The sequence below is a fragment of the Biomphalaria glabrata genome, chromosome 3 (assembly GCF_947242115.1).
Source record: "Biomphalaria glabrata chromosome 3, xgBioGlab47.1, whole genome shotgun sequence".
Taxonomy (NCBI): Eukaryota; Metazoa; Mollusca; class Gastropoda; family Planorbidae; genus Biomphalaria; species Biomphalaria glabrata.
Genome location: NC_074713.1, coordinates 267,631 through 291,454, shown reverse-complemented (window position 1 = coordinate 291,454; position 23,824 = coordinate 267,631). Strand labels below are relative to the sequence as shown.

At 38.4% G+C, this 23,824-nt stretch overlaps 1 protein-coding gene across 2 annotated transcripts; it reads right to left on the bottom strand.

Annotated features, from left to right (window-relative positions):
* Positions 1-2,123: 2,123 nt before the first annotated feature.
* LOC106050960 (putative polypeptide N-acetylgalactosaminyltransferase 9) lies at positions 2,124-22,495 on the bottom strand. 2 transcript variants are annotated; one of them, XM_056025086.1, is made up of 11 exons: positions 21,939-22,495; positions 20,617-20,770; positions 16,219-16,382; positions 15,221-15,385; positions 12,669-12,873; positions 11,424-11,541; positions 10,845-11,024; positions 6,960-7,097; positions 5,712-5,795; positions 3,165-3,320; positions 2,126-2,840 (listed from the first exon to the last, which is right to left on the bottom strand). In XM_056025086.1, the coding sequence occupies exons 1-11, from the start codon at positions 22,195-22,197 to the stop codon at positions 2,658-2,660; spliced, it is 1,806 nt and encodes a 601-aa protein (XP_055881061.1). In that variant the 5' UTR covers positions 22,198-22,495; the 3' UTR covers positions 2,126-2,657. The 2 variants fall into 2 exon arrangements, with proteins under 2 accessions (XP_055881062.1, XP_055881061.1); XM_056025087.1 differs by lacking the exon at positions 5,712-5,795 and having other exon boundaries at positions 2,124-2,840.
* Between the last annotated feature and the right edge of the window lie 1,329 nt (positions 22,496-23,824).

Here is a 23,824-nt window from a genome sequence, read left to right as displayed (position 1 = left end):
TTTTTGTTGACTCCGTTGTTAAATATGGTCGGATTTGGCCTAATCTGCGCAGCTGCAGATAAAGACCTTTGCAGAGCTGATTTATGTGTGGGTCGAAAGATAGTGTTGAGTCGAAGAAAACTCCAAGATTCCGCACTACATGGACAAAAGGAACATGGCAGTTAGTGATAAAGAGAGAATCTGTGCTTTCAACTTTTGAGACATTGTTCCTAGTGCCAATCTTAATTATTTCTGTCTTGTCTTCGTTCATCTTGAGTTTATTTTCAACCATCCAATCGCTCACCCTTGCAACGGTACTACTGATTTTCTCTGCCAGATGCGACACCTCTGAGGGTACTGATGAATCGTATAACTGTGAGTCATCGGCAAAGAAATGGTATAAGATGCCGGTTGGCCGTATGACACCGCTGAGTGGATATGTGTACATAGTGAACAGTACTGGGCCTAGAACTGATCCTTGGGGTACTCCGTACTTCAAAAGTAAGCTTGTTGATTCCGTCCCGCTAACAACGACACTTTGGGTGCGTTCCGTCAGGTAGGATCCAAGCCACTTTAGGACGACTCCTGCTAAACCAAAAGTTGCAGAGAATCTGGCCATCATAATTTCATGGTCTAGCGTATCAAAGGCTGCAGACAAGTCCAGCATGGAAAGAATTGATATGTGGCCTTTGTCGGAATTGTGAAGTAAGTCGTTTAGTACCCTGACCACTGCTGTCTCTGTGCCACGGCACTTCCTATATGCAGATTGAAATTCTTCCAAGAGACAGTACTGTTCAAGATGAGAAAGAATTTGCGCTAACACGATGCGCTCCAGAAGCTTTGACAGGAAGGGAAGATTTGATACCGGGCGATAGTTTTTTAGACATTCCGGGTCAAGACTGGATTTCTTTAATAAGGGCCTGACAAGTGCATGCTTAAATTGCTGTGGTACAATGCCTGAAGTCAGTGAAGAGTTCACAATGTTGGTAATTGTAGGTACAAGCTCATCTAAACATTCAAGGAGCAAGGAGGTTGGAATGGGATCAAGGTCACATGACTTATTTGGCATCTTTAAAATAGTACTTTTGACATAATCTTCAGATACACACTGAAACTCGCAAAAAGGAGTATTTTGAAAAATTGGAGAGTGGTCAAGCTGTGATGAGAGGGATGGCATGTCATTTCTAATATGCTCAATCTTCCCAATGAAGAATATATTGAAGGAATCAGGAAGTTCAGATACTGGGATAGATGACGGCAAACGTTCGTTATTTGCTCCCCCTAACATTTCAGCGGTGATCCTGAATAGCTCCTTTGAAGAATCAGAATTTTCGATTTTTTGTCGAATATGACTAGCTTTTGCGTCTCTAATCATACGGTTAACCTTGTTTTTTTCTCGTATGTATATTTGTCGATGTATCGTCAGACCTGTCTTTTGAAATCTGGAATCACATGGGAGCAGGTGAAGAAAGCTGCTCAGAACCGAGTTCGGTGGAGAGGTGTGTTTGCGGTCCTACGCTCCCCTGGGAGTGCACAGGATTAACTAAGACTAAGACTGCTTTATTGATCCTTACGGAAATTTGTTGTGATTACAAGGACTCGTTTCTCATATAAAGACAACACAACAGAAACATACACATAAATACAACAGACAACATAAAGAGTTCATTCAGCGACTACACACAGGTATCTTGGTGCATTTCATGTTCCCTGATCAATGAGTGGCGGTGATAGAGTCTGACCGAGTGAGGTACGAACGAGTTTTTGTACCGCTCCGTTCTTGTTTTGATTGACAGCAGTCGCCCACTTCGCGACGACCTGGCGTAGTTCTGATGGAGCGGGTGGCCGTTGTCTTCCAAGACGAAGAGCTCTACATTGCTGGCTTTTTTGGTGTATCCGTTCGCACTGAATAAATTGTTGACAAGATATCTTATCTTATCTTATAAGATACCTATAATGATACAGACGTTACTTCAAAAAAAAAAGAAGAAATTTTTTTTAAAAGGTGTATGATATTTTTTGTGCAAATGTTCAGAACTTTCGAATGAAATTGTCTCAGTCCTTCCATTAGTTGCACAAACTCATTTCAATAGGAAGGAAACATTTAGACTTTCACCACCTTCACTATCCCTCAGCCTGCTGGACCACTCGGGCACCACACATGATCTGTCGACTGTCTTACACCATTCCTGTCTTTTGCCTTGACTAGGGTCTCTTTCCTTCTTTAATGTTGTCTTCCAGTCGCTTTCAATGCCTGCCTCGTTTTTTTTTTCCCTGGTAGTTACCTGCTTGAAGGTCTTTGTGAGTTTTGAGGACCTCGTGATATGACCATATAGATTAAGGTTGCGTTTTCTGACAGCGACCAGCAGGTCATCTTGGGGGGCTCAATCGAAATAACAGTTGGGCCCCCATGATGACCTATGACTTTAAGTTTTTTCAAAAACAAACGGGCAACACAGAAGGTATTGTAAAATTTAAAGATTATTTCTTTCTAGTAGTTGGCAGCAAGTTCAATTTAGCGTCTTTGCTATTCATCAATTTATCGTGGAGCTCTCCAATGTATTTGTAATAAAAATGAAGTATATTTTTTAAGTTTTCCTTTTCTTTTTAATTTGTAAGTGTTACTTAATAGTAGGTTCATGGTAGGTTGTCCTGAACAACCCACTAGTTACAATTCGCTAGTTCCAACCAATAGGAACCTGGAGTTTATATCTCAATATATCCATTCTCTCTCGTCTGGTGGTCAGTTGCCAGGACTGCAGCCTGGAGCCAGCTTGACATGGGGATAAGCAAGTGAAGTTGGTACTGGGATCAGCTTCTAGACAATGTCCCGAGACTTTATGAATTAATTGCCTGTTGGTCTGAAAACCAAAAATGTAAATCTGAAATTAGATTAAAATGAAATGGAAAAAAAATTTCGAACAAGACGTAGTTTGTAGTATTATAGGGATTGGGTATACTTCCGCTTGAGTTATCTAACCCAGGGGTTCTCAACCTGTGGATCGCGCCGCCTTTGGGGGTCGATTGACGATTTAAAAGGGGTCGCCTAAGACCAGTGAAAAAATGAATTGTTTTTGTCCATTCTTCAATCGTTGTGTGAGTGTGCGGGGGGGGGGGTCGCGGTAGAGTGAGTGATGTAAAAGGGGGTCGCCGAGCCTAAAAGGTTGAGAACCGCTGAATCTAACCTGATTGTATATCCAGAGCAATGGTGCGATGTCCTTTACTGATTTAATAAGTCTCAAAATGACTCTTGGTTTGACGTTTGGGTCTTGCGACGTGACAACTGGCATGAGGCCAACACTTTCTCTGAACAGCAAACCTTCCTTTGTGATGTCCCACAACTGAGGGGCAAATGAAATATATAGCATGAATGTAAACTACTGTCGTATACTTAAGGGAAGCAACCTATGTAAAAAAACACAAAAAGAAGGAATGTTAAGCTCCCTTTTCAGACCTTTGCGATCTATAGGGCAGACGATATTAAAGCCATCTCCCGCACTCTTTTATTCGTTGTTTGGTCAATCACATTGAGTTCATAGACTGAGAAGTGACCACATTGAGTCAGGATGGACATAATGTCAGCGTATTGACACTGATGGCAGGGCCGGCCCTAGCGATTGCGGGGCCCTATGCGAAACGGATTACGCGGGGCCTAGTTTGGGTATGGATAAGTATAATGTTAAAATTAGGATTTTGTAATTAAGAAAACATTCGTCTTTACAATGCCGTTTTTTTATCGCGCTTAAAATTGGCATCCCTAAATGACGCTTTTTTTTTTAATTATTAGCAGATTTTTATGAGTTTTCAGGAGATTTCCATGACTTTTTGGTATATTTTACAATTACAGGAGATTTCCAGGAGCCTCTGAAAAACCAGGAAGCCGCGGAAAACCTGCTATTATATATACGTTTTAATGTTTTAATTTAGTAAGTTACACCTAGACTTAGCGCGGGGCCTATGAAAGTGCGGGGCCCACTGAGAGAAACGAGTTTGTTTACTTGGTAGTAAATTTTAATTAGGGGGCAGGAATTCAGGCCATGGCTCTACTGGGTAACCGTCACACTGACCAGGCGTCTGTCTAGCTGTGTGGGTATGTCTCCAGAGGTATAGATGAACAACTCCCACCCACATTTATTCGTCTAGTCCATAATATTAAGTTCATAGATTGACAGGTGACCATATTAAGCCAGGACGGTCGTAGTGTCAGCTTTATTTTATAAAACATTTATGCGGACCCCTTGACGTTGTCCAAGGACCACAAATCAATTTTAATTGGCCACGGACCACCATCAGACTTACTGGCCTAAACAGTCCAGTCTCGGTCCAGTGCTATTGAATATTGCGTTGTCAAGGCAACGTTTTATCTAGGCTTAGACAATCTTATTAAAAGAGCAACGAAAACCAGACGCACAACACAACCACACACAACACTACCACACACAACACTACCACACACAACACTACCACACACAACACTACCACACACAACACTAACACACACAACACTACCACACACAACTCTATCACACACAACACTACCACACACAACACTATCACAACACTATCACACACAACACTACCACACACAACACTACCACACACAACACTACATTACACAACACTAACACACACAATACTACATTACACACAACACTACATTACACAACACTACCACACACAACACTATCACACACAGCACTATCACACACAACACTACCACACACAACACTACCACACTCACCACTATCACACACAACACTGCCACGCACAACACTACATTACACAACACTACCACACACAACACTATAACACACAGCACTATCACACACAACACTATCACACACAGCACTATCACACACAACACTCAAACACAATACTATCACACACAATACTATCACACACAATACTATCACACACAACACTAGAACACAACCACAACCACACACAACACTACCACACACCATACTATCACACACAACCACACACAACACTACCACACACAAAACTATCACACACAACACTACCACACACAACACTATCAAACACAACACTACCACACACAACACTACCACACACAACACTACCACACACAACACTACCACACACAAAACTACCACACACAACACAACCACACACAACACTACCACACATAATACTATCACACACAACACAACCACCCACAACACTACCACACACAACACTACCATATTTAAACGAACTTTTTGAACAAAAATGTCTCAACAAAGTATGAAAAAATCTTGGAAGGCAACAAACAGCCACCCACTCCATTATAACTACATCAAGTCGTCGCGAAGTGGGCGACTTTTGCAAATCAAGACTAGAACCGAACGTTACAAAAACTCGTTCGTTCCTTACTCGGTCAGACTATATCACCTCCACTGGTTGACTAGGCAACACGAAAAGGACCAAGACTTCTGTGTGTAGTCACTCAGTGAACTCTTTATGTTTGAGTCTGCTCTATTAATGTGAATCTTTTGTTGTTTTTATTTGGGAAATGAGCCCTTGTCATCACAGCAAATATTCCATATGATCAATAAAGCAGTCTTAGTCTTAGTTCTAGACTCCGCTGTCTCAAACGTCATTGTAGGGGCAGAGTTAAAACATATGTATTATACATAAATAGATCTACATTTATATTTTCAACTTTCCTCTCTTGATACTCTTATTATTTTAATATTCTTATTATTATACAAGAGATATGTTATTCTAACCTGATTTTTTTGTCGCTCATCACAAGCACTCAGAATTGATTTACTAAATCGTTCAATGCAAAGTTTCAAGTAGACGTTTTTAATCTGAGGACATTTTCACGGAAAAGATAATCAACATACATCCATTAGACATCTTTTTAGCAATAAACTCAGGGCTTAGCCATATACTATAAGAAGGTATTACATATTAAACAAAATTAGACTAATAAAAGAAATGAATTAGCTAAAAAAATATTATTATTAATTTTGGCTTGTAATAATAATTTATAATTTATAATAATCTTTATAACCATGCATATGATAGATACTTTAAAATTATAGATGTATTGATATGTGTGAGCGATGTATTATAATGTATTAATAAATGTAAAAAGATGTATTACAGATTAATTAAACTGTAGTTGGGATGCATGATTCTAAAACTATTGCAAATTTATTACAATTTTAGAGATGTATTATAACTGTCAATGCATTAGAGATGTATTACTATTTTACTATTATTATAGCTTATATATAGCGCTACTTTCATGCTTATAGCATGCTCAGAGCGCTTTGGTCCAATCTCATTTGTGGACCGGTGGGGGGGGGGGGGGATGGGGTATCTAGGAGTTGGTTTTCCGTGCTGCCTTTAGGCGCTCAGTAAACGCAACTCTGCCCGAGTCGGGTAGCCGAGACAAGCCAAGTTCAAGCGCACTTAGCCTCTCGACCACGCTTCTCACGCTTAAATGTATCAGAGATGTATTATAATGCATTATAGATGTATGAAAGATGTATTTGTCTGGTCATGTGGTATGCGCTCCGGACTGTCGTTCAGTGGTTCGAAGGTCCCGGATTCAAACCCTGCCCTCTGCCACCCCATCTTTTTGTGCGAGGTTTTGGCTAGGATGTAATTACCTTCAGAATCTGAAAGAACATTTGACACATATCAAATATCAAACGAAACAAAACAGTACACGACTCACCAAACCGGAATACAGCTCATTCCAGGCAGGGACTGTCTTCTTCAACTCGGGTAAAAATGTTTGTAAAATGTTTGTTAAATGTTTTCCATGTTTCGGATGTTCCTTCAAAGCTGAAGATAATTTACTTCCTAGTCCAAACCTCCCGCAAGACGACGGGGGATGGGAGCGGGCAGGATTTGAACCATCGATAAATCCGAACGACAGTCCAGCGCGCAAACCGCACGACCAGGCAGCCATGTATTACAGATTAATTAAAATGTAGCTGGGATGTAGTTCACGGACTCACCAAACCGGAATACAGCTCATCCCAGGCAGGGACTGTCTTCTTCAACTCGGGGTAGACCTTGTTAACATACCAGTCAAAGCTGCGACAATTTAGGGACTTCCTCAGCTGGAGTCTGTCACTAACATCACCATACGGTGTCTAAAACATACGGATATTAAGAGATATTAGTTATTAGATAAATAACTTCGAAGATAGTGATATTATTTTAGAAATGGTGGGAAGCGTGGTCGAGAGGCCAAGTGCTTGAACTTGGCTTGGCTTGGCTACCTAGAAGGGGGCTCGAGGTTCGACACCCGACTCGGGCAGAGTTGTGTTTACTGAGAGCCTAAAGGCAGCACGGAAAACCAACTCCTAGATATCCCCCCCTCCCCCCCCCCCCCCGGTCCACAAAAGAGATTGGACCAAAAGTGCTCTGAGCATGCTATAAGCATGAAAGTAGCGCTATATAAAAGCTATAATATAATAATAATAATAATATGGGCTTTCTAGCAAGTGTTTGACAATGATTGGATAAGATTAGATAAGATCAATTTGGAAATTCAATTTGACTACAATTCGTATGCTCTACCTCAGGTTTTGCAGCTACATTTTAATGTTTTATGGAAAAAAAAAAAAAGAAGAAAATTAATTGTAATAATGAGTTTCACAAATTGTACACTGAACTGTTTAAGTCTAGGTTCACCACTGCACAAAAGGCAGTGTCTTTGATTACGAACATTAAGGGTGAGTGCAATATTTCACGACTATGCGAACCCCTTTGTGACCTACATATTTTTGCCCCTCTCACACCTCATACAGACAAAGCCATTGTCCGCCCGGGGTCTACTTAAATTTTTCTTTTTGTCGTCTGCGCCTGAATTCGGAAAGGATCTAAAACATGTCCCGCGACCTTCTAGAGAACTCTACAAATGTCTCTTTCAGAGGCCATCAGCTGCCTATGCTTTCTTCTATGCTAGTGGAGGCAAGAGGCGCCTGATTTTTATCTTTATAGTGTTTCCGGGGGCGCTCGAAAAAAATATTGTCTTTTGCACACCGTCATCCCGCATACGCGATAGGTGTCCAATGCATGGCAGCTGTAGTGGTGTGTGGTGCTTCTTTACTGTCCACACTAGCAGAACATGATGTTCCCATAACTTCATCAGTAATATTAAGTAAAAAAGTAAAGTACCCCTTTTAGACCTTGCGATCTATAGGACAAATGATGAAAAGGTCATCTGTTTTCTAAGACCGACGGTTAACGAGAGGGTATCATGTAGCTAACATAAAAAAAGGCTTTACTTTCCCTAACTCATGTCAGGTACTCATTGGAGTTGGGTGGACTCCAAGGACTAAGTATCCCAGTCTTCACCGAGATTTGAACCCGCGACCTGTTGGTTCGGAAGTCAAGCGCTTCACACTAGCGACACATGAACAATATTTTTTATACAAGTTTTACATAAATTATAAAAATTATAATTATGGCTTTTATATAGCACTACTTTCATGCTTATAGCATGCTCAGAGCGCTTTGGTCCAATCTTGGTTTGTGGACCAGTTGGGGGGGGGGGAGGAGGGGGTATCTACGAGAAGGTTTTCCGTACTGCCTTCAGGCGCTCAGTAAACACAACTCTGCCCGAGTCGGGTGTCAAACCTCGAGCCCCCTTCAAAGGTAGCCAAGCCAAGTTCAAGCGCACTTAGCCTCTTGACCACGCTTCCCATATTTTATGTGACAGCCACAATCGAAGCGTTTGAGACCTCAAAAAAAAAAAATAAACACATCTATAATTTAATCTACCTGAGCTATACATTCCGATAAAACCAGGACCTTATTTAGACTTGATAGCGCCCTAAACTTAGCTTATAGATGACAGACGTTAGCAGCTAATTGAGATTTGGAGCTTCTTTTACTCAAAATAGGGCAATATCTAATTTGCTCTTTCTTTAGAATGATTAAAAATATCACTAAAATTATTTTATCGCCCCCCCCCTCCCCTAGGAAGTGGGGCCCCAGGCTATAACTTACGTTGCCTATAGGTAAATCCAGCACTGGATAAAAGCAACGAGCAGCCCAATGGCCTATAACAAAATGTTCTTAATGACCTAAATTGTAATAGTGATTTTTTTTACATTAACACAAATATCTCGACGAAATCTAATAAATTTGTGTTATAACTGCTTACACCGTTATAACAGCATGCAATGTTATAACAAAACACACTGATATAACAACATACACCGCTATAACAGCTTACAATGTTATAACAACATACACTGTTATAGCAACATACACCGTTATAGCAACATACACTGTTATAACAACACACACTGTTATAACAACATACACCGTTATAACAACATACACTGTTATAGCAACATACACTGTTATTACAATACACACTGTTATAACAACACACACTGTTATAGCAACACACACTGTTATAACAACACACACTGTTATAACAACACATACTGTTATAACAACACACACTGTTATAACAACACACACTGTTATAACAACACACACTGTTATAACAACACATACTGTTATAGCAACACACACTGTTATAACAACACACACTGTTATAACAACACATACTGTTATAACAACACACACTGTTATAACAACACACACTGTTATAGCAACACACACTGTTATAACAACACATACTGTTATAGCAACACACACTGTTATAACAACACACACTGTTATAACAACACACACTGTTATAACAACACATACTGTTATAACAACACACACTGTTATAACAACACACACTGTTATAACAACACACACTGTTATAACAACACATACTGTTATAACAACACACACTGTTATAACAACACATACTGTTATAACAACACACACTGTTATAACAACATACACTGTTATAGCAACACACACTGTTATAACAACACACACTGTTATTACAACACATACTGTTATAACAACACATACTGTTATAACAACATACACTGTTATAGCAACATACACTGTTATAACAGCAAACACTGTTATCTTATCTTATATAATACAGACGTTACTTCAAAAAAGAAGATGATTACATCCTACGCGTCATGCAATTTAGTCATGCTTATTAACCAATGATCTAAATGCTGCTAAGTCACTGGTTTTCCTGGCTAGCTCAGACAATTACAACTGAATGTCCTGGAATTCCAAATAGACCTATATATAAAAAAAAAATATTAAAAAAAAAATCCTAGAAATCTCTTGAAATTAAAAAAATCTATATCGGAAACAGAATGTTGACTTCGTTACACGCAAGGCTGATAAAGTAAAGTAAAGTGATTTTGTACTTAGTAAAGAATGAATAAATGCAAAGACGATTTTTTTTTCTAATACAAAGCTTTAATTTTCATTTATTATCCTTATCCCTACCCCGACTGGGCCCCGCGCAATCCGTTTCGCATAGGGTCCCGCAATTGTTAGGGCCGGCCCTGTCTCAGCAACCCATCCCATGCTCTAATAGCATTAGTGAAGAAGGAGCATTTGTTATAGCAACATACACTGTTATAGCAACGTACACCGTTATAACAACATACAATGCTATAACAACATATACTGTTATAACAACATACACTGTAATAGCAACATACAATGTAATAACAACATACAATGTTATAACAACATATACTGTTATAGCAACATACACTGTTATAGCAACATACATACATAACAACATACAATATTATAACAACATAAAATGTTATAACAACACACACTGTTATAACAACATACACTGTTATGTCTGTTATAGCAACATAGGCCTACACTATTATAACAGCATACAATGCTGTAGCAACATGACAATATTTATTGGCATAACAACATACATTGTAATAACAACATTCAATGTTATAGCAACATCCAATTCGAAAACAACTTACAATGTTATAAGATATTTTCTCATAGTAGTAATGTTTGTACTCGTCCATCCAGACTTCTGCCACACGGAAAAAGTTTGACCCTATCTGTGAGAAGGACTGGACGTTTGGATTGGTTGGTCTAAACACGTGACCGACGCGAGAACACGTGGTCTGTATCACTTTTCCACCACACATCCAGCTCTGAAATAGAACAAAAAAAAAACGCATAATATAAACATTACTTTTTTAAAACCAAAACTTATATAAGGAAAGAACAGCACAATTACTGCCATAGCTCTCAATACTGCAAGATTTATATACCAAAACACAGTTATTTAATTAAGACTTATAAATTAACTAATTTGTTTGTTTTTTGTTATTGATTCATGCATAGTCTTCGACAATAAGTTTCAACTTGATCTGAGAATGGGAAGTGGGAGAAATAAAGGGTATACAGTTTGTGACAGACAGACAGACAGAACTGATATAAGCTTTGTAAAAAAAGTGAGGATGCTTTTTCTAGAGCTACTAAAGAATGGCTGTTGGTTTGGGGGGTGGGTTACGAAAAAAAAGTGGGAACAGACTTTTCAAATGTATTACCTTAAAGGATAATTCTAGATTTTCTCCACCCCACAAGACGAGACCAGGGTCAAAGCGCCCTAATTTTTCAAACCAGTCACGTGATACGGCGAACAATCCACCAGGCATTGTAGGTGACCTAAAAATAAAAGATCGCTGTTGTCATCAAGGAACGATAATTGAGTAGCTTCCATTAAACACAGGGTAGATAATTTAAGCGAGACCAGTCGTTACTGCAGACCTGTGAGATGGTAAAAAAAATGGTGGGTCAGGACTAATAGCTGATAGCTACGTCACAGGGCTGACATTTGGTCTCATACAGTCAAAATATAAAATCTGAATATTGAAAGTATACAGGTTGTTTTGATTGTATACAGTTTAACTAAAAATGTGTCAAAGGGAAACTCCGATAGTTTTTCAAAATTGAATTATGAATACATGCAAATTTTACTTATAAAGTTGTAATATAAAAAATGATACCATTTTTATTTAAATGCTTAGAAACATTTATATTTAATTAAATCTGTCAGTAAATTCTTGACATTACACAAACAAAAAAAAGGGGGTGGGGGGGGAGGATTGGACATTTTGATTTTAAGTCACTTCCCCTACACTATGCCTACTGAAAGCGAATCTAGATCTAACCAATCGTTTTTGTTTCATTCTTACAGCGGCTATTAGGCTTAGTGACGGCCTAGTCCAGAGCTATTGATAGTCACTTGTACTATTTTTTGATAACCAACTCGTGGACAAAAAAAAAAGTAACATTTTCATCCACACCCCACCCTGTCCCAAAAAGTAAATACATTTTATGTCCGACTGATTCTGACCTGTAGTTACTATTATATTTTCTTTGATTCACTTAAGAAAGATTACTTCACCAGGTTTCAGTGGAGCGCCTTGTTTCAGCATTACTTACTTAGACTTAGGTCCTCCCGCGCTGTTCGGCGCATTGGGGCGCAAGCTGTCTCCACAAAGATCTGTCACTGGCATTGTCTGAAGCCTCCTCCCACCAGGTGTCCACTGTTCTGAGGTCCTCCATGAAAGTGTGGCGCCAGGTCATACGAGGACGTCTCTGTTTGCGCTTCTATCGTAGTGGCCTTCATGCCATCGCAACTCTTGGTATGCGTAGTTTATTTTGTCGGAGAACATGTCACGCGAACTTCATGCGACGCTCTGTCACAACCTCCCTAAGTGTCAGCATACCTAAACGTAATTCTACTTCCGACACCGTATCTACCTTCTAAAACGAGTTATTTCTCTTACTCTGCCTCCATTGTCTGAAGAGTCATATTCAGTTTCCTCTCGGGCATCCATTGAAAGAGTAACGAGGACAAACTAAATCCACCCACTACAACTGTATCCTTATGCCACTGTAGTTTAAATGTGAAATAAGAAATACTGTCCACTAGAGGATATGTGATGACTTGGTGATCTCTAGACACAGGAGTTATCAATGGTTCCAGCCAACCTGTAAAAAGAGCAAGAACTTATTCAGTATTGAAGATTTTCAAACATGGCGGGAAAACTATAAATGGCAAGATTCGTGGTGTATCCGGTATATAAAGAAAGTGGAGCTAAGATATACATTTTTTTTTGGTTTTAATTTAGGTCTCTATAATATTGTTATGACTTTGCCATGCGCACCGCCATCCAAGATAGTGCAGAAAGAAGGTGCGCACTATCTGTGACCAAACAAGTCGGATGTTGACATTAGGAGACTAACGATTTCCGCCCAAGGAGAGAGCCAATATGGAGACGCTGTGCCCAAGGCAGATGCCCCTTTGTGTTTGTCATGTCTCTATGTAAATAAACGTCTATGTCCTCGTTGAGTTGCCTCACTTAAGTTATTACAATATTTTGTGTGCACTTTTTTATCAGTGCAGAATCAAATTTTCTAAGCTGAAACATAAAATAATTTCAATATGGAAGAAACATGAAACCACAGATATTTGTTTGGTATATCTAGGATTGTTATGTACATAACATAAAAGGCAAAAAAAAGGGAGGAATGGAGAAAGACGGTCGACAAATCTTGCCTGGTGCCCCAACGGTCCAACAGACTATGGGATAGATAAAGGTAAAAAAATGTCTTTTAAAGTTGTAAGGGAATTCCCCAAAAATTGAATCTTGGAAATCGCTCTTCTGTCTCAGAAAAGTAATGATATTTAGTTTTCAAAGTTTAGAAATGAAACCATCCCATTTTGCGGATTTTAACACTTTCTCTCCTAATAGACGATGCCAACGTTGATTTGACTCCCATTAAACTAAATTGGTTTTTGGATTCATAAACTTTAATTTGTGTTGTGTAAAAAGAGCAGGCATCACCAAATATAACATTGTCTGATAACCAACAAAAATGGTTGAAGTTTAATCATAACAGGATTGGGAAATACAAATGAACAAATCGAATAATACTATCGGATCGAGAAAAATAATTACGGAGAGAAAGAGTTAATTAGAGGAGGCGATGATCACAGAACTATATATTTACTCAAATGTAAGCTATGAAGCTTATTTCCTCTTAGATTCAACATAATTTATATCGTATCTGATCTTATCTTATATAATTATGTTATGTAGGTAGGGTTTTAAAAACAACAAACAACTTTACTTCATATAACTACTTTACAAAAAAAAAAACGCTATTTCATGACATCTTATCTTATCTAATATAGACGTTAGTTGAAAAGAAGACTACCCGTCATGCATATATGTATATGTATATATATATATATTTGTTAAAAACCTGGTGGTGGCACAGATGGGGATAATGGTATGTGTGTAGTCGGCCGACGCAAATCGCCCAAGGCCAGCGCTAGACGAGCGGTCAACCGTGACGAGCTACGACTGTCAGCCGAGACGAGATCGGCCTCGTGAGTAGAGCTCAGGAGCGTCACTAGGGATGTAGTCATTTGACCACCCAGAATGGTCGAGCGATGTTCCGTCCGGTTCTAGAAGGCCAGCAGGGACCCTATATAAAGAGTTGAGGTGTCGCAGTCAAGGGTTCAGAGCCCGGTTCACTACAGTCTGATCGACTACAGCACAGTTCAGCGGTGTGGTTCTGTACGGAGCATTACGACGGTTCAGTGCGGAGTACTATTAAGTACAGCTGAGACGAACGGCGTCTTGATCTTGGTCTGTGATCGAGCCCGACACAACGAGCCCAGTGTGTGAAGTCAGTCCTGATCTGTTGAACCCAGTGCAAGCCCGGAACGAGACGTGGAGGCCAGTGCAAGAGTTGATACGGCGGTACGGTTGATACGGAGAGATATTTGTACAGCCTGTGTTACGTGTTGCCAATAGTACAGTTTTGGCTCAGATTTATTCAACTATTTACGTTACTTCGGAGCCCTGAGTTGTCAAGTTCTTTAAGTTGGTGGCGTGTGGTGCAATTTGCAGAGAGCCTGGATAGTGAGATAATGAGATTCGTTACAACATATATATGTGTGTGTGTAGTGTTAAAAGATATATATGCAAATGTTGTTAATATATTATAAACTTTGCAAAAATCGCTAGTAACCTCTTGAAATTGAAAATTGATATGTAAATTTAAAAATGCATGTGTATTTTTTTCGCCGTCTGCGTCTGTCCCAAAAATTATTAGCTTATTTGTATAACTATATTCATTGGTCGTCCGTTTATGTATAAATATATTTGATCGATTCATTTGTTTAAGTCAACAGTTCCATTCATTACAAAGGGACTTTCAGTTTTTGTGATTCATTTTTTTCTCCAAATTTAGGACATAAACATTTGTTGATTGTTGCAACTAGGGTGCGTGACTGCGGAAGTGACCCGCTTGCTTGTTTCGTTACCTTGGTGACATTCTATATGCGAATCAAGGAAGACAACTATGTCCGAAGTCACAAAATCAACAGCCAGATTTCTAGCTTGAATTAAACCCAGACGTTGAGTGGCACGGAGTAATCGGACTTTGTCCAGGCTTTGAAGATAGGCCTCTAATGGCTCTTTTAAGTAGTCTGAAAAAAATGATTAATAAAAATAAAAATTAGCGCTCAGTAACCTTAATTTGTCTTATATTTATAAACATTCATTATAGAAGTTATAATTTTGTGGAAGTATTATAACACTAACCTAAAATCGAAATGTTTTTTTTTTTGTTTTCACTCAAACTTTTAGGCGGCTCTCTGGGGGTCTTCTTCTCTTCTTCTTCTTCTTCTTCTTCTTCTTCTTCTTCTAGCCAGCTTTATTGCTGCTGAGCTGTGAGCTCTTTTGCAGACTGTGCCAAGGAAAAAAAGTGTGCTGTTTTCTTCAGTTGTTCAGCACTGCCGTACAGGGTGTTGGTTATGTTGGGCTGTAGTGGAAGAAGGGTCTGCCTAAGGTGGATTAGGGAGGGGCATTCAGAGAGGATATGGTTTACGGTTTCAAAGGGGTGGGCGCAATGTCTGCAAAGGGGTAGTTGTGTGGAGTTTATTTTGTTCAGGTGGTAATTTAATAGTGGTGTGTGTCCTGTTCTTAGTTGGAAGATTGTAGATTGTTCTTTGCGGGGGAGGAAGTTAATACTGTCCAGTTTGTTAGGCGTAGTCATTTCTCTGTACATGGCTCTGCCTGTGTTTCCTGATGCCCATTGGTTGAGCCACTCCTCTTTGTGATTGTTGACTCTGGGGGTCAAACTTGTGCAAAAATTTCAGCTTGATTCGAGATTGGGTGTGGGAGAAATAACTTGTACAAACTTTTTACCAGACAGAGTGATTTAATATAAGCTTAATAATAATAAAAAACCCACCGTGGACAATGCCTGTGACACATAAAAACAACACAAGGTGTGATAAGCGATAACCGATCTAATTACCATAAGTAGAGCAATCATCCAGCAGGATAATTTCTTTCAAGAGTCTACTTGGCGTCCTGTCCAGTATGCTGTGTATAGATCTCAGGAGGGTTGACCAGGCCTCGTTATAGAACGTGATAACAATGGACACTGGTGGAAGTTCTGGATAGACTTGGACATGACAGCTGAAATAATGAATGTTATGCACACTACCAGGATATTTGGCATGAAAAAATTAAGTGTTTTAAGTGTGGTGGGAAGCGTGGTCGAGAGGCCAAGTGCGCTTGAACTTGGCTTGGCTTGGCTACCTAGAAGGGGGCTCGAGGTTCGACACTGAGCGCCTAAAGGCAGCACGGAAAACCAAATTCTAGATACCCCCTCCCCCCCCCCCCCACTGGTCCACAAATGAGATTGGACCAAAAAGCGCTCTGAGCATGCTATAAGTATGAAAGTAGCGCTATATAAAATCTATAATAATAATGTTTCGGATGGTCATTCGGGCTAAAGATAATCTACAGCCTAGTCCAAACCTCCCGAAAGGACGACGGGGGAGGGCGGCGGGCAGGGCATGAACCTGGGACCATCGAGAAGACCGAACAACAATCCAGCGCACGTGCCGCATGAGCAGGCAGCTATCCTACTAGAACTATACGGCCTCAATTTTGCTTCTTATTACAAAACTTTTATCTGTCTGTCTGTCTGTCTGGTAAAAAGTTTGTACACATTATTTCTCCCACATCCAATCCTGGATCAAGCTGAAATTTTTGCACAATTATTTCTTTTACATGCAAACACAATAATCTATTCCGAGTAAATGGCCACTTAGCTAATTAACTATTGGTAATTAAATATTTTGTTTGGTATTTCGAACAAGTGAAAGAAATTTGACTAGTCTGAAGTGGTGGTATGTTGCTGAATTATAGGTCACCTCTTTAAATTAAAACAACCAATATAGGTATACAATCTCCTTAAGTCTAAAGTCCAGAGTATCTCACAAGAAGAGTTGTCGGCTCGTCCCTCGGAGGCATAAGTCACGAGTTTGAATTCAAGTCGTTCCCCCTGTTTTTTTTTTAAATGCTTTTAAAAACCAATTACGGTAAATCCATACAGATAGCCCTTTCTATCTCCCCCCCCCCCCCCCGCTCCATTTCCCCAACTGGTCCAGATAAGTGATAGGGTAATAGCGTATTGAGAAAGCTAAAAAACGAGAAATAGCGCCAAACAAAAACAATTGGTAAAAATATTTCTAATCGCACAGATTTATTGTTGTTGGTCTAGACCAGTGGTTCCCAAACTTTTTTGTCTCGTAGACCCCTTGCCATGGTTTCTGATTTTCAGTAGACCCCCTGCTTAACTTATATTGCATTTTTGCAAATTCATCAACATTTTTTAAACTAATTTCTAAATGTAGTGAGTCTCAGAGTGAAAAAGTATATTCAAAGCTGCATTTGAAGTTATACAGACGTCATTTTTATTGATAAAGTTTAAATTTAAACCAAATAAAACAACAAAATATATATTTCTTGAATCATCAAACACACTGGAAGTGTTGTTTTTTTTTTTTGTATGGTCATCATCTGTTGCTACGGATATTATGTTTCATATAGAAATGTGTTATATAAATTAGTCTTTAAAACATTAAATATTAATTCATTAATTTGCTTTAGGGATTCTTGTAAACTTTTTCACAAAGACCAGTTTCTCTTGTATTTCATGATCTTTCATGTGTGGCTCAAATATTGGGCCCGGAGAAATGTTTTCACCAACAGGTGAGTAACTAGCACCAAAACCAGTAAGCCTTGGATAGGCGGGACTCATTATAGCCTTGGCTTTCTACCCACCTAGTAGAAGGATATCTGAATTCAAACCTCTGCTGTCTTGCAACTATAAACATGGGTTTTGTGAGTCAACCCTGAGAAAAAATAAGGAGCCAGCAACCCTTAGGCAGTTTGCAGCAAACAGCGCTACATCCTGCTAGGGCCTGCTAGACCGCTGATCCCAAACTGTTAATGTCGTTTGAAAAGAATTACATAAGAAGCTTTTAAGACTAAGACTTAGACTGCTTTATTGATCCTTACGGAAATGTGTTGTGATTACAAGGACTCTTTTCTCATATAAAGACAACACCGATGTTCCCTTGAACTGTGTTGTTGCAAGAAATTCGTTTAATAATATCAGATGTAGGTTTGTGTAAAACAGTTTTTAAAACTATTTCAACGGCAGGTAAAATCAATGTTTTACCTAAAGTGTTTTCCGTATTTGGCTATAAATAAAGAGATATTGTAAGTCTTTCACAAACCATCATCTTCTCTTTATGATGTCGAAGAGAGATTTTGTGGGTCTATTCTGAACTTATCTTTTTCAAACTTTTATCTTTTTTTCAGGGTGGCATCGTCTCAAATTATCCTCCAGAGTAATTAGTTTCATATCGTCATAAAAAGGCACTTAGGCAACCGCTTGTTTGACAAGGAAAGAATGAATCCCAATTTTAAATAATCATCTGTGTACAATATACATTTCTTTTTGTTAAACATAACTTACATATTATGTAGACAAAATTAAGATATTTAAATAAGTATTGAAATTAAATACAAACATTTTTCGTTTGAATAGCAGGATAAATACTTAAAAGATTAACTAAGGTACAGATCATATATCAGTGTAGGAAATAATTACATTAATGGGAGTGAAAATTTAAGTCACAAATGAAATGAAATGAAATCCATTATCGTAGACCCCCATGGACATCTCATAGACCCCCAATTTATTTTTTCACTTTTGTAGACCCCTTGGAAGTCTTCATGGACCCCTGGGGATCTATATAGACCACTTTGGGAATCACTGGTCTAGACTCTAGATCTACTACAAACTTAATTACATGACTGAGCCATACTAATTAATACAACTACACTTAATATAAGCTTTTTTTTAAAAGTATTTTTCTTGTTCTGAGTACAACTAAAATATACGGTTTAACCACAATAGAGTTTATTAAATACTCAATAAGCTTCATCAATATTTAATTTCATATTTAGAGCAAGGTATAGGAATTTCATTATCCCTAAACTGATGGCTCTTGGTCGATATTATGCATTTGATCATTACTGTCGTCAAACGTAGGGGTGTGATGGCTTAGACGCAAGGCGCTTTTCCTTCCGAACCAAGCGGTCTCAGTTCGAATCTCCTTATGAAGACTGGTATTTTGAAGCTCGAAACAAATTACCATTGTAGATTCTTTAATTCTCTTGGCGACGCAAAACACTTGCATTAGTTTTCTTCAAAAAGAAAGATGTCCTAGTCTAAACATACTGAAGGAAAGGGGGGGGGGCTGTCATGAGGCAAAGTCCGGTACAGATGAAACGCACCTAGGCATCCACATGGAGTTTGGTTGTATGACATGCTTTCCTATGAATTGAAAGCTTGAACCCAAGACCATCGAGCTACCATTCAAGAGCGCATCTCACAAGACCAGACAGCCACACTTTGCTGTTGACAAACACAGTAATCCAGAAAACATGCTTAATTATATACTAAGCCTGTCTATACCTATTGTATTCCAAGTTCTCTTTTTGTTGTAAAACAAAATAGGTGCCGGTACTCAGTGACGGATTGCGCAACTTTTAACTACTGATAAATTAATAATATACGTTAAAATACAAGAAAATTCAAATAGGTGCCGGTACCCGTACCGGTGCGTACCGTCACACAAAAAAAACCTGAGTATTCCTATCTATATTACTGTTTCTTCATAAAGATCTATCAAATGCATCAAAAGTTGGATGGTTGTGGAATGGGCGCTGGACTGTAGATTAGTCGTCTTGATGGTCCCGGGTTCAAACCCTGACCGCTGCCATCCCCCGTCGTCCTGCGGTAGGTCTGGACTAGAAAGTAAATTATCTTCAACTCTGAAGGAACATCCGAAACATGGACAAAAATTTAACAAACAAAGACACTATTTAAAGTTTAATGAAATGACCAGTTCTCTATTTCCGCTTATCATTTGTACAGTTTTATTTTTTCTTATCCTGAATGATCCTTATTTAACCCTTAAAGTGCTGAGCTGTTTTACAGTGAGTGCATTCAAAATGGAATTACAATGCTGATATTTAGAGGCTAAACTACCGCCGCATTTTAAAGGTTAAGAACATTCTTAAGTCCTCTAAAACAGAAGGTAACAACATATATTTATGGGTTAATTTAGTCATGCATACTATTCACTGGTTCTACATGCTCTTTAGTCTGTCTATTGCACGACGAAAGAAGGAGCATCTTCTTTTTTGAAGTAACGTCTGTATTATATAAGATAAGATAAGAGCACTTATTCGAATTGGTCCAACCAAACGGAATAAGAAATGTCTTTGCTTCGCTAAAGCACATAATGTATTTGTAAGTCTATTTGAAGGAAAAAAAAAGCCTTACAAGTTGCCTCTTGGGTCCGGCAAGGTCCGATGCAATGCAATTTTGGAACTAAGGAAATCGTCGAATTGATGTCTATCATAGCCTCTCCTTACTTCTTCTTTCTCTGATTCTGTCATTAATGACGAATTCAGGAAATGACTTTTCCCCATTTGACCTTTTGAATAAAAGCACATGATAAACTTTCAAAATTACAGTCCTGGGACTAGTAATGCAACATATTTTGGAATAATCCAACTATAGGTAATCCTGAAATTATGTATTGAATGTGTATAGTCCAACTATAGGCCTATGTAATCTTGTATCAAGTATCAAGTATTAAATGTGGATAGTCCAACTGAATGTGATCCTGTACTATGTATTAAATGTGGATAGTCCAACTGAATGTAATCCTGTATTATGTATTGAATGTGGATAGTCTAACTATATGTAATCCTGTATTATGTATTGAATGTGGATAATCCAACTGAATGTAATCCTGTATTATGTATTGAATGTGGATAATCCAACTAAATGTAATCCTGTATTATGTATTGAATGTGGATAATCCAACTGAATGTAATCCTGTATTATGTATTGAATGTGGATAGTCCAACTGAATGTAATCCTGTATTATGTATTGAATATGGATAGTCCAACTGAATGTAATCCTGTATTATGTATTGAATGTGGATAGTCCAACTAAATGTAATCCTGTATTATGTATTGAATGTGGATAGTCCAACTGAATGTAATCCTGTATTATGTATTGAATGTGTATAGTCCAACTGAATGTAATCCTGTATTATGTATTGAATGTGGATAGTCCAACTGAATGTAATCCTGTATTATGTATTGAATGTGGATAGTCCAACTAAATGTAATCCTGTATTATGTATTAAATGTGGATAGTCCAACTAAATGTAATCCTGTATTATGTATTGAATGTGGATAGTCCAACTGAATGTAATCCTGTATTATGTATTGAATGTGTATAGTCCAACTGAATGTAATCCTGTATTATGTATTGAATGTGGATAGTCCAACTGAATGTAATCCTGTATTATGTATTGAATGTGGATAGTCCAACTAAATGTAATCCTGTATTATGTATTGAATGTGGATAGTCCAACTGAATGTAATCCTGTATTATGTATTGAATGTGGATAGTCCAACTAAATGTAATCCTGTATTATGTATTAAATGTGGATAGTCCAACTGTATGTTATCTTGTATCAAGTATTAAATGTGGATAGTCCAACTGTATGTAATGCTGTATTATGTTTTGAACGTGGATAGTCCAACAAAATGTAAGCTTGTACCATGCATTGTACTAGGCTACTTACCAGGGCCATCCTCGTCTGCATAAGCCACAAATGCAGGGTACGTCACATTAAGGTAAACTTTACGTCGCATGAGGTCTGTTACATCTACCACGGGTAAGGAGCGGCGGTAAATTAGATGTTTCACTGGCTGAGAGAGACTCTGTAGACTGGCGTGAAGTGTGAACGCATCCAAGACCAGCTTCACCGAACTTAGCGATACAACACAAACAATGAAACGAATGTAGATGTATCGCTTAGGGCGTATCAAATATTGATACATGTTGCAAGAAGTATTTAGATTACATACACCTTCGGCCTGCGACTAATAAGAACTGATTGCGTATAGTGCTTTATATTAGGGTCAAGATGAGATACAGATCTATTACGACAATAATGTAGAAATGAGTAATTTAAAATGTACATCTTTGTCGATACTTTCTTACGCTCAAGATATAATCACTGTCACATCTTTTAAAATAGCCTTCAGAATTGTTTTCCTTAAAGAGTGTACGCAACAAATCCTAATAGAAAAATTGCTACTTTTAAACGCAACATTGCCTGTTTCCTGCCCTACAACTGTCGCACTAAGTTAGTGAAATCCTTTATGATAGGCGGGATTTGATCAGCAAATCAATTGGGGGAATTTTATGTGTAGCGAGATATTGATGTGTGCAAACATGACTGGCAGAGTGTGTCTTAATCTTTGTAAATATAAAAGTATTTAAACAGAAGAAACAAGACGGCCCCTCCATCACTCCCCCGTGAGCGCTTTGAGATCCGTTCAGAAGTCAGTTTACTCTTGTGGAGGAAAACAAAACACTTGGCAACAATTAGCTTCTAAACGGGCTAATTAGTCTTACAGAGAGACACAAAAGGTTTAAATTGAGTCCAAACAGACAATTGTTTCAACTGCATCAAAATTTAAAAAAAAAAAAAAAAAAAGCAAAATAAGTAGGTCAAGTTAGGTCTTCCAGAATATTTGAACAAGAAGGCAACGAGTTCAGGAAATGTTCATGTTTTTATTAATAAAATGTCAACTTTGAACATCTATAAAACTAATATTATGAGATTTTCCCAATCTCAGATCTGCAGGTGATATATACCTCATTGGAGAAAAGGCAGACCAGGGACAAGATCGTACTTCAAAACTGGGTGCTGCAGCTAGAGCAGTTGACACGGAAATCAGTGCAGAGAAAAAGCAAAATACTAGTTTATGATTGTAAATATAGAGTTGAAGATAGGCGCTGAAACAAATGTGATACATACATATATTAGACATACATGAACAGCAGCCACCAGGGACCAAGTTTTGTTTTTTTTTTAATGAGAGAAAGTAGTGAATTAAATGTTACGAAAATAAAGGACTGCGCCGACCAAGGCTCGAACCAGTGACCCTGACAACGACAACACCGCCTAGCCATAACGCACTACCTTGTCTCATAAAAATAGGTCCCTGGTGCTGCTGTTCATTTATGTTTAATATATATAGTTTGTGATAGAGATAATACGAGATGTTGCCTACAGTTGAATGGCCAAAAATTAGCAGAAGGTAACGCATTTATAATTTCTTAAAACTAAGACTTTCCTTCACAAAGAGGAGACAACTATGGCCTACTCGTGTTCATTTGTTCATGTAGTCGTGCTTAGTGACTGTTATGTCATTGTCTGATTCAGGCAACCTATTTCGTGCTCTAATGGCACTAGGGAAGAAAGAGCTTTTGTAAGAATGTGTCCTTGCATATGGATTAAGAAATAAGCATTTATCTTTGTGTCTTATGTTTTATTGTTACTTTACTTTTGAGTCTTCTGTCCTGAAGTTTCTCTACATTTAGTGATTTGTCTAAAGGTGTTATTCTAATCAAATGTGAACATTCGTTTGTTATAAATGTCACGGCTCTATTTTGCGG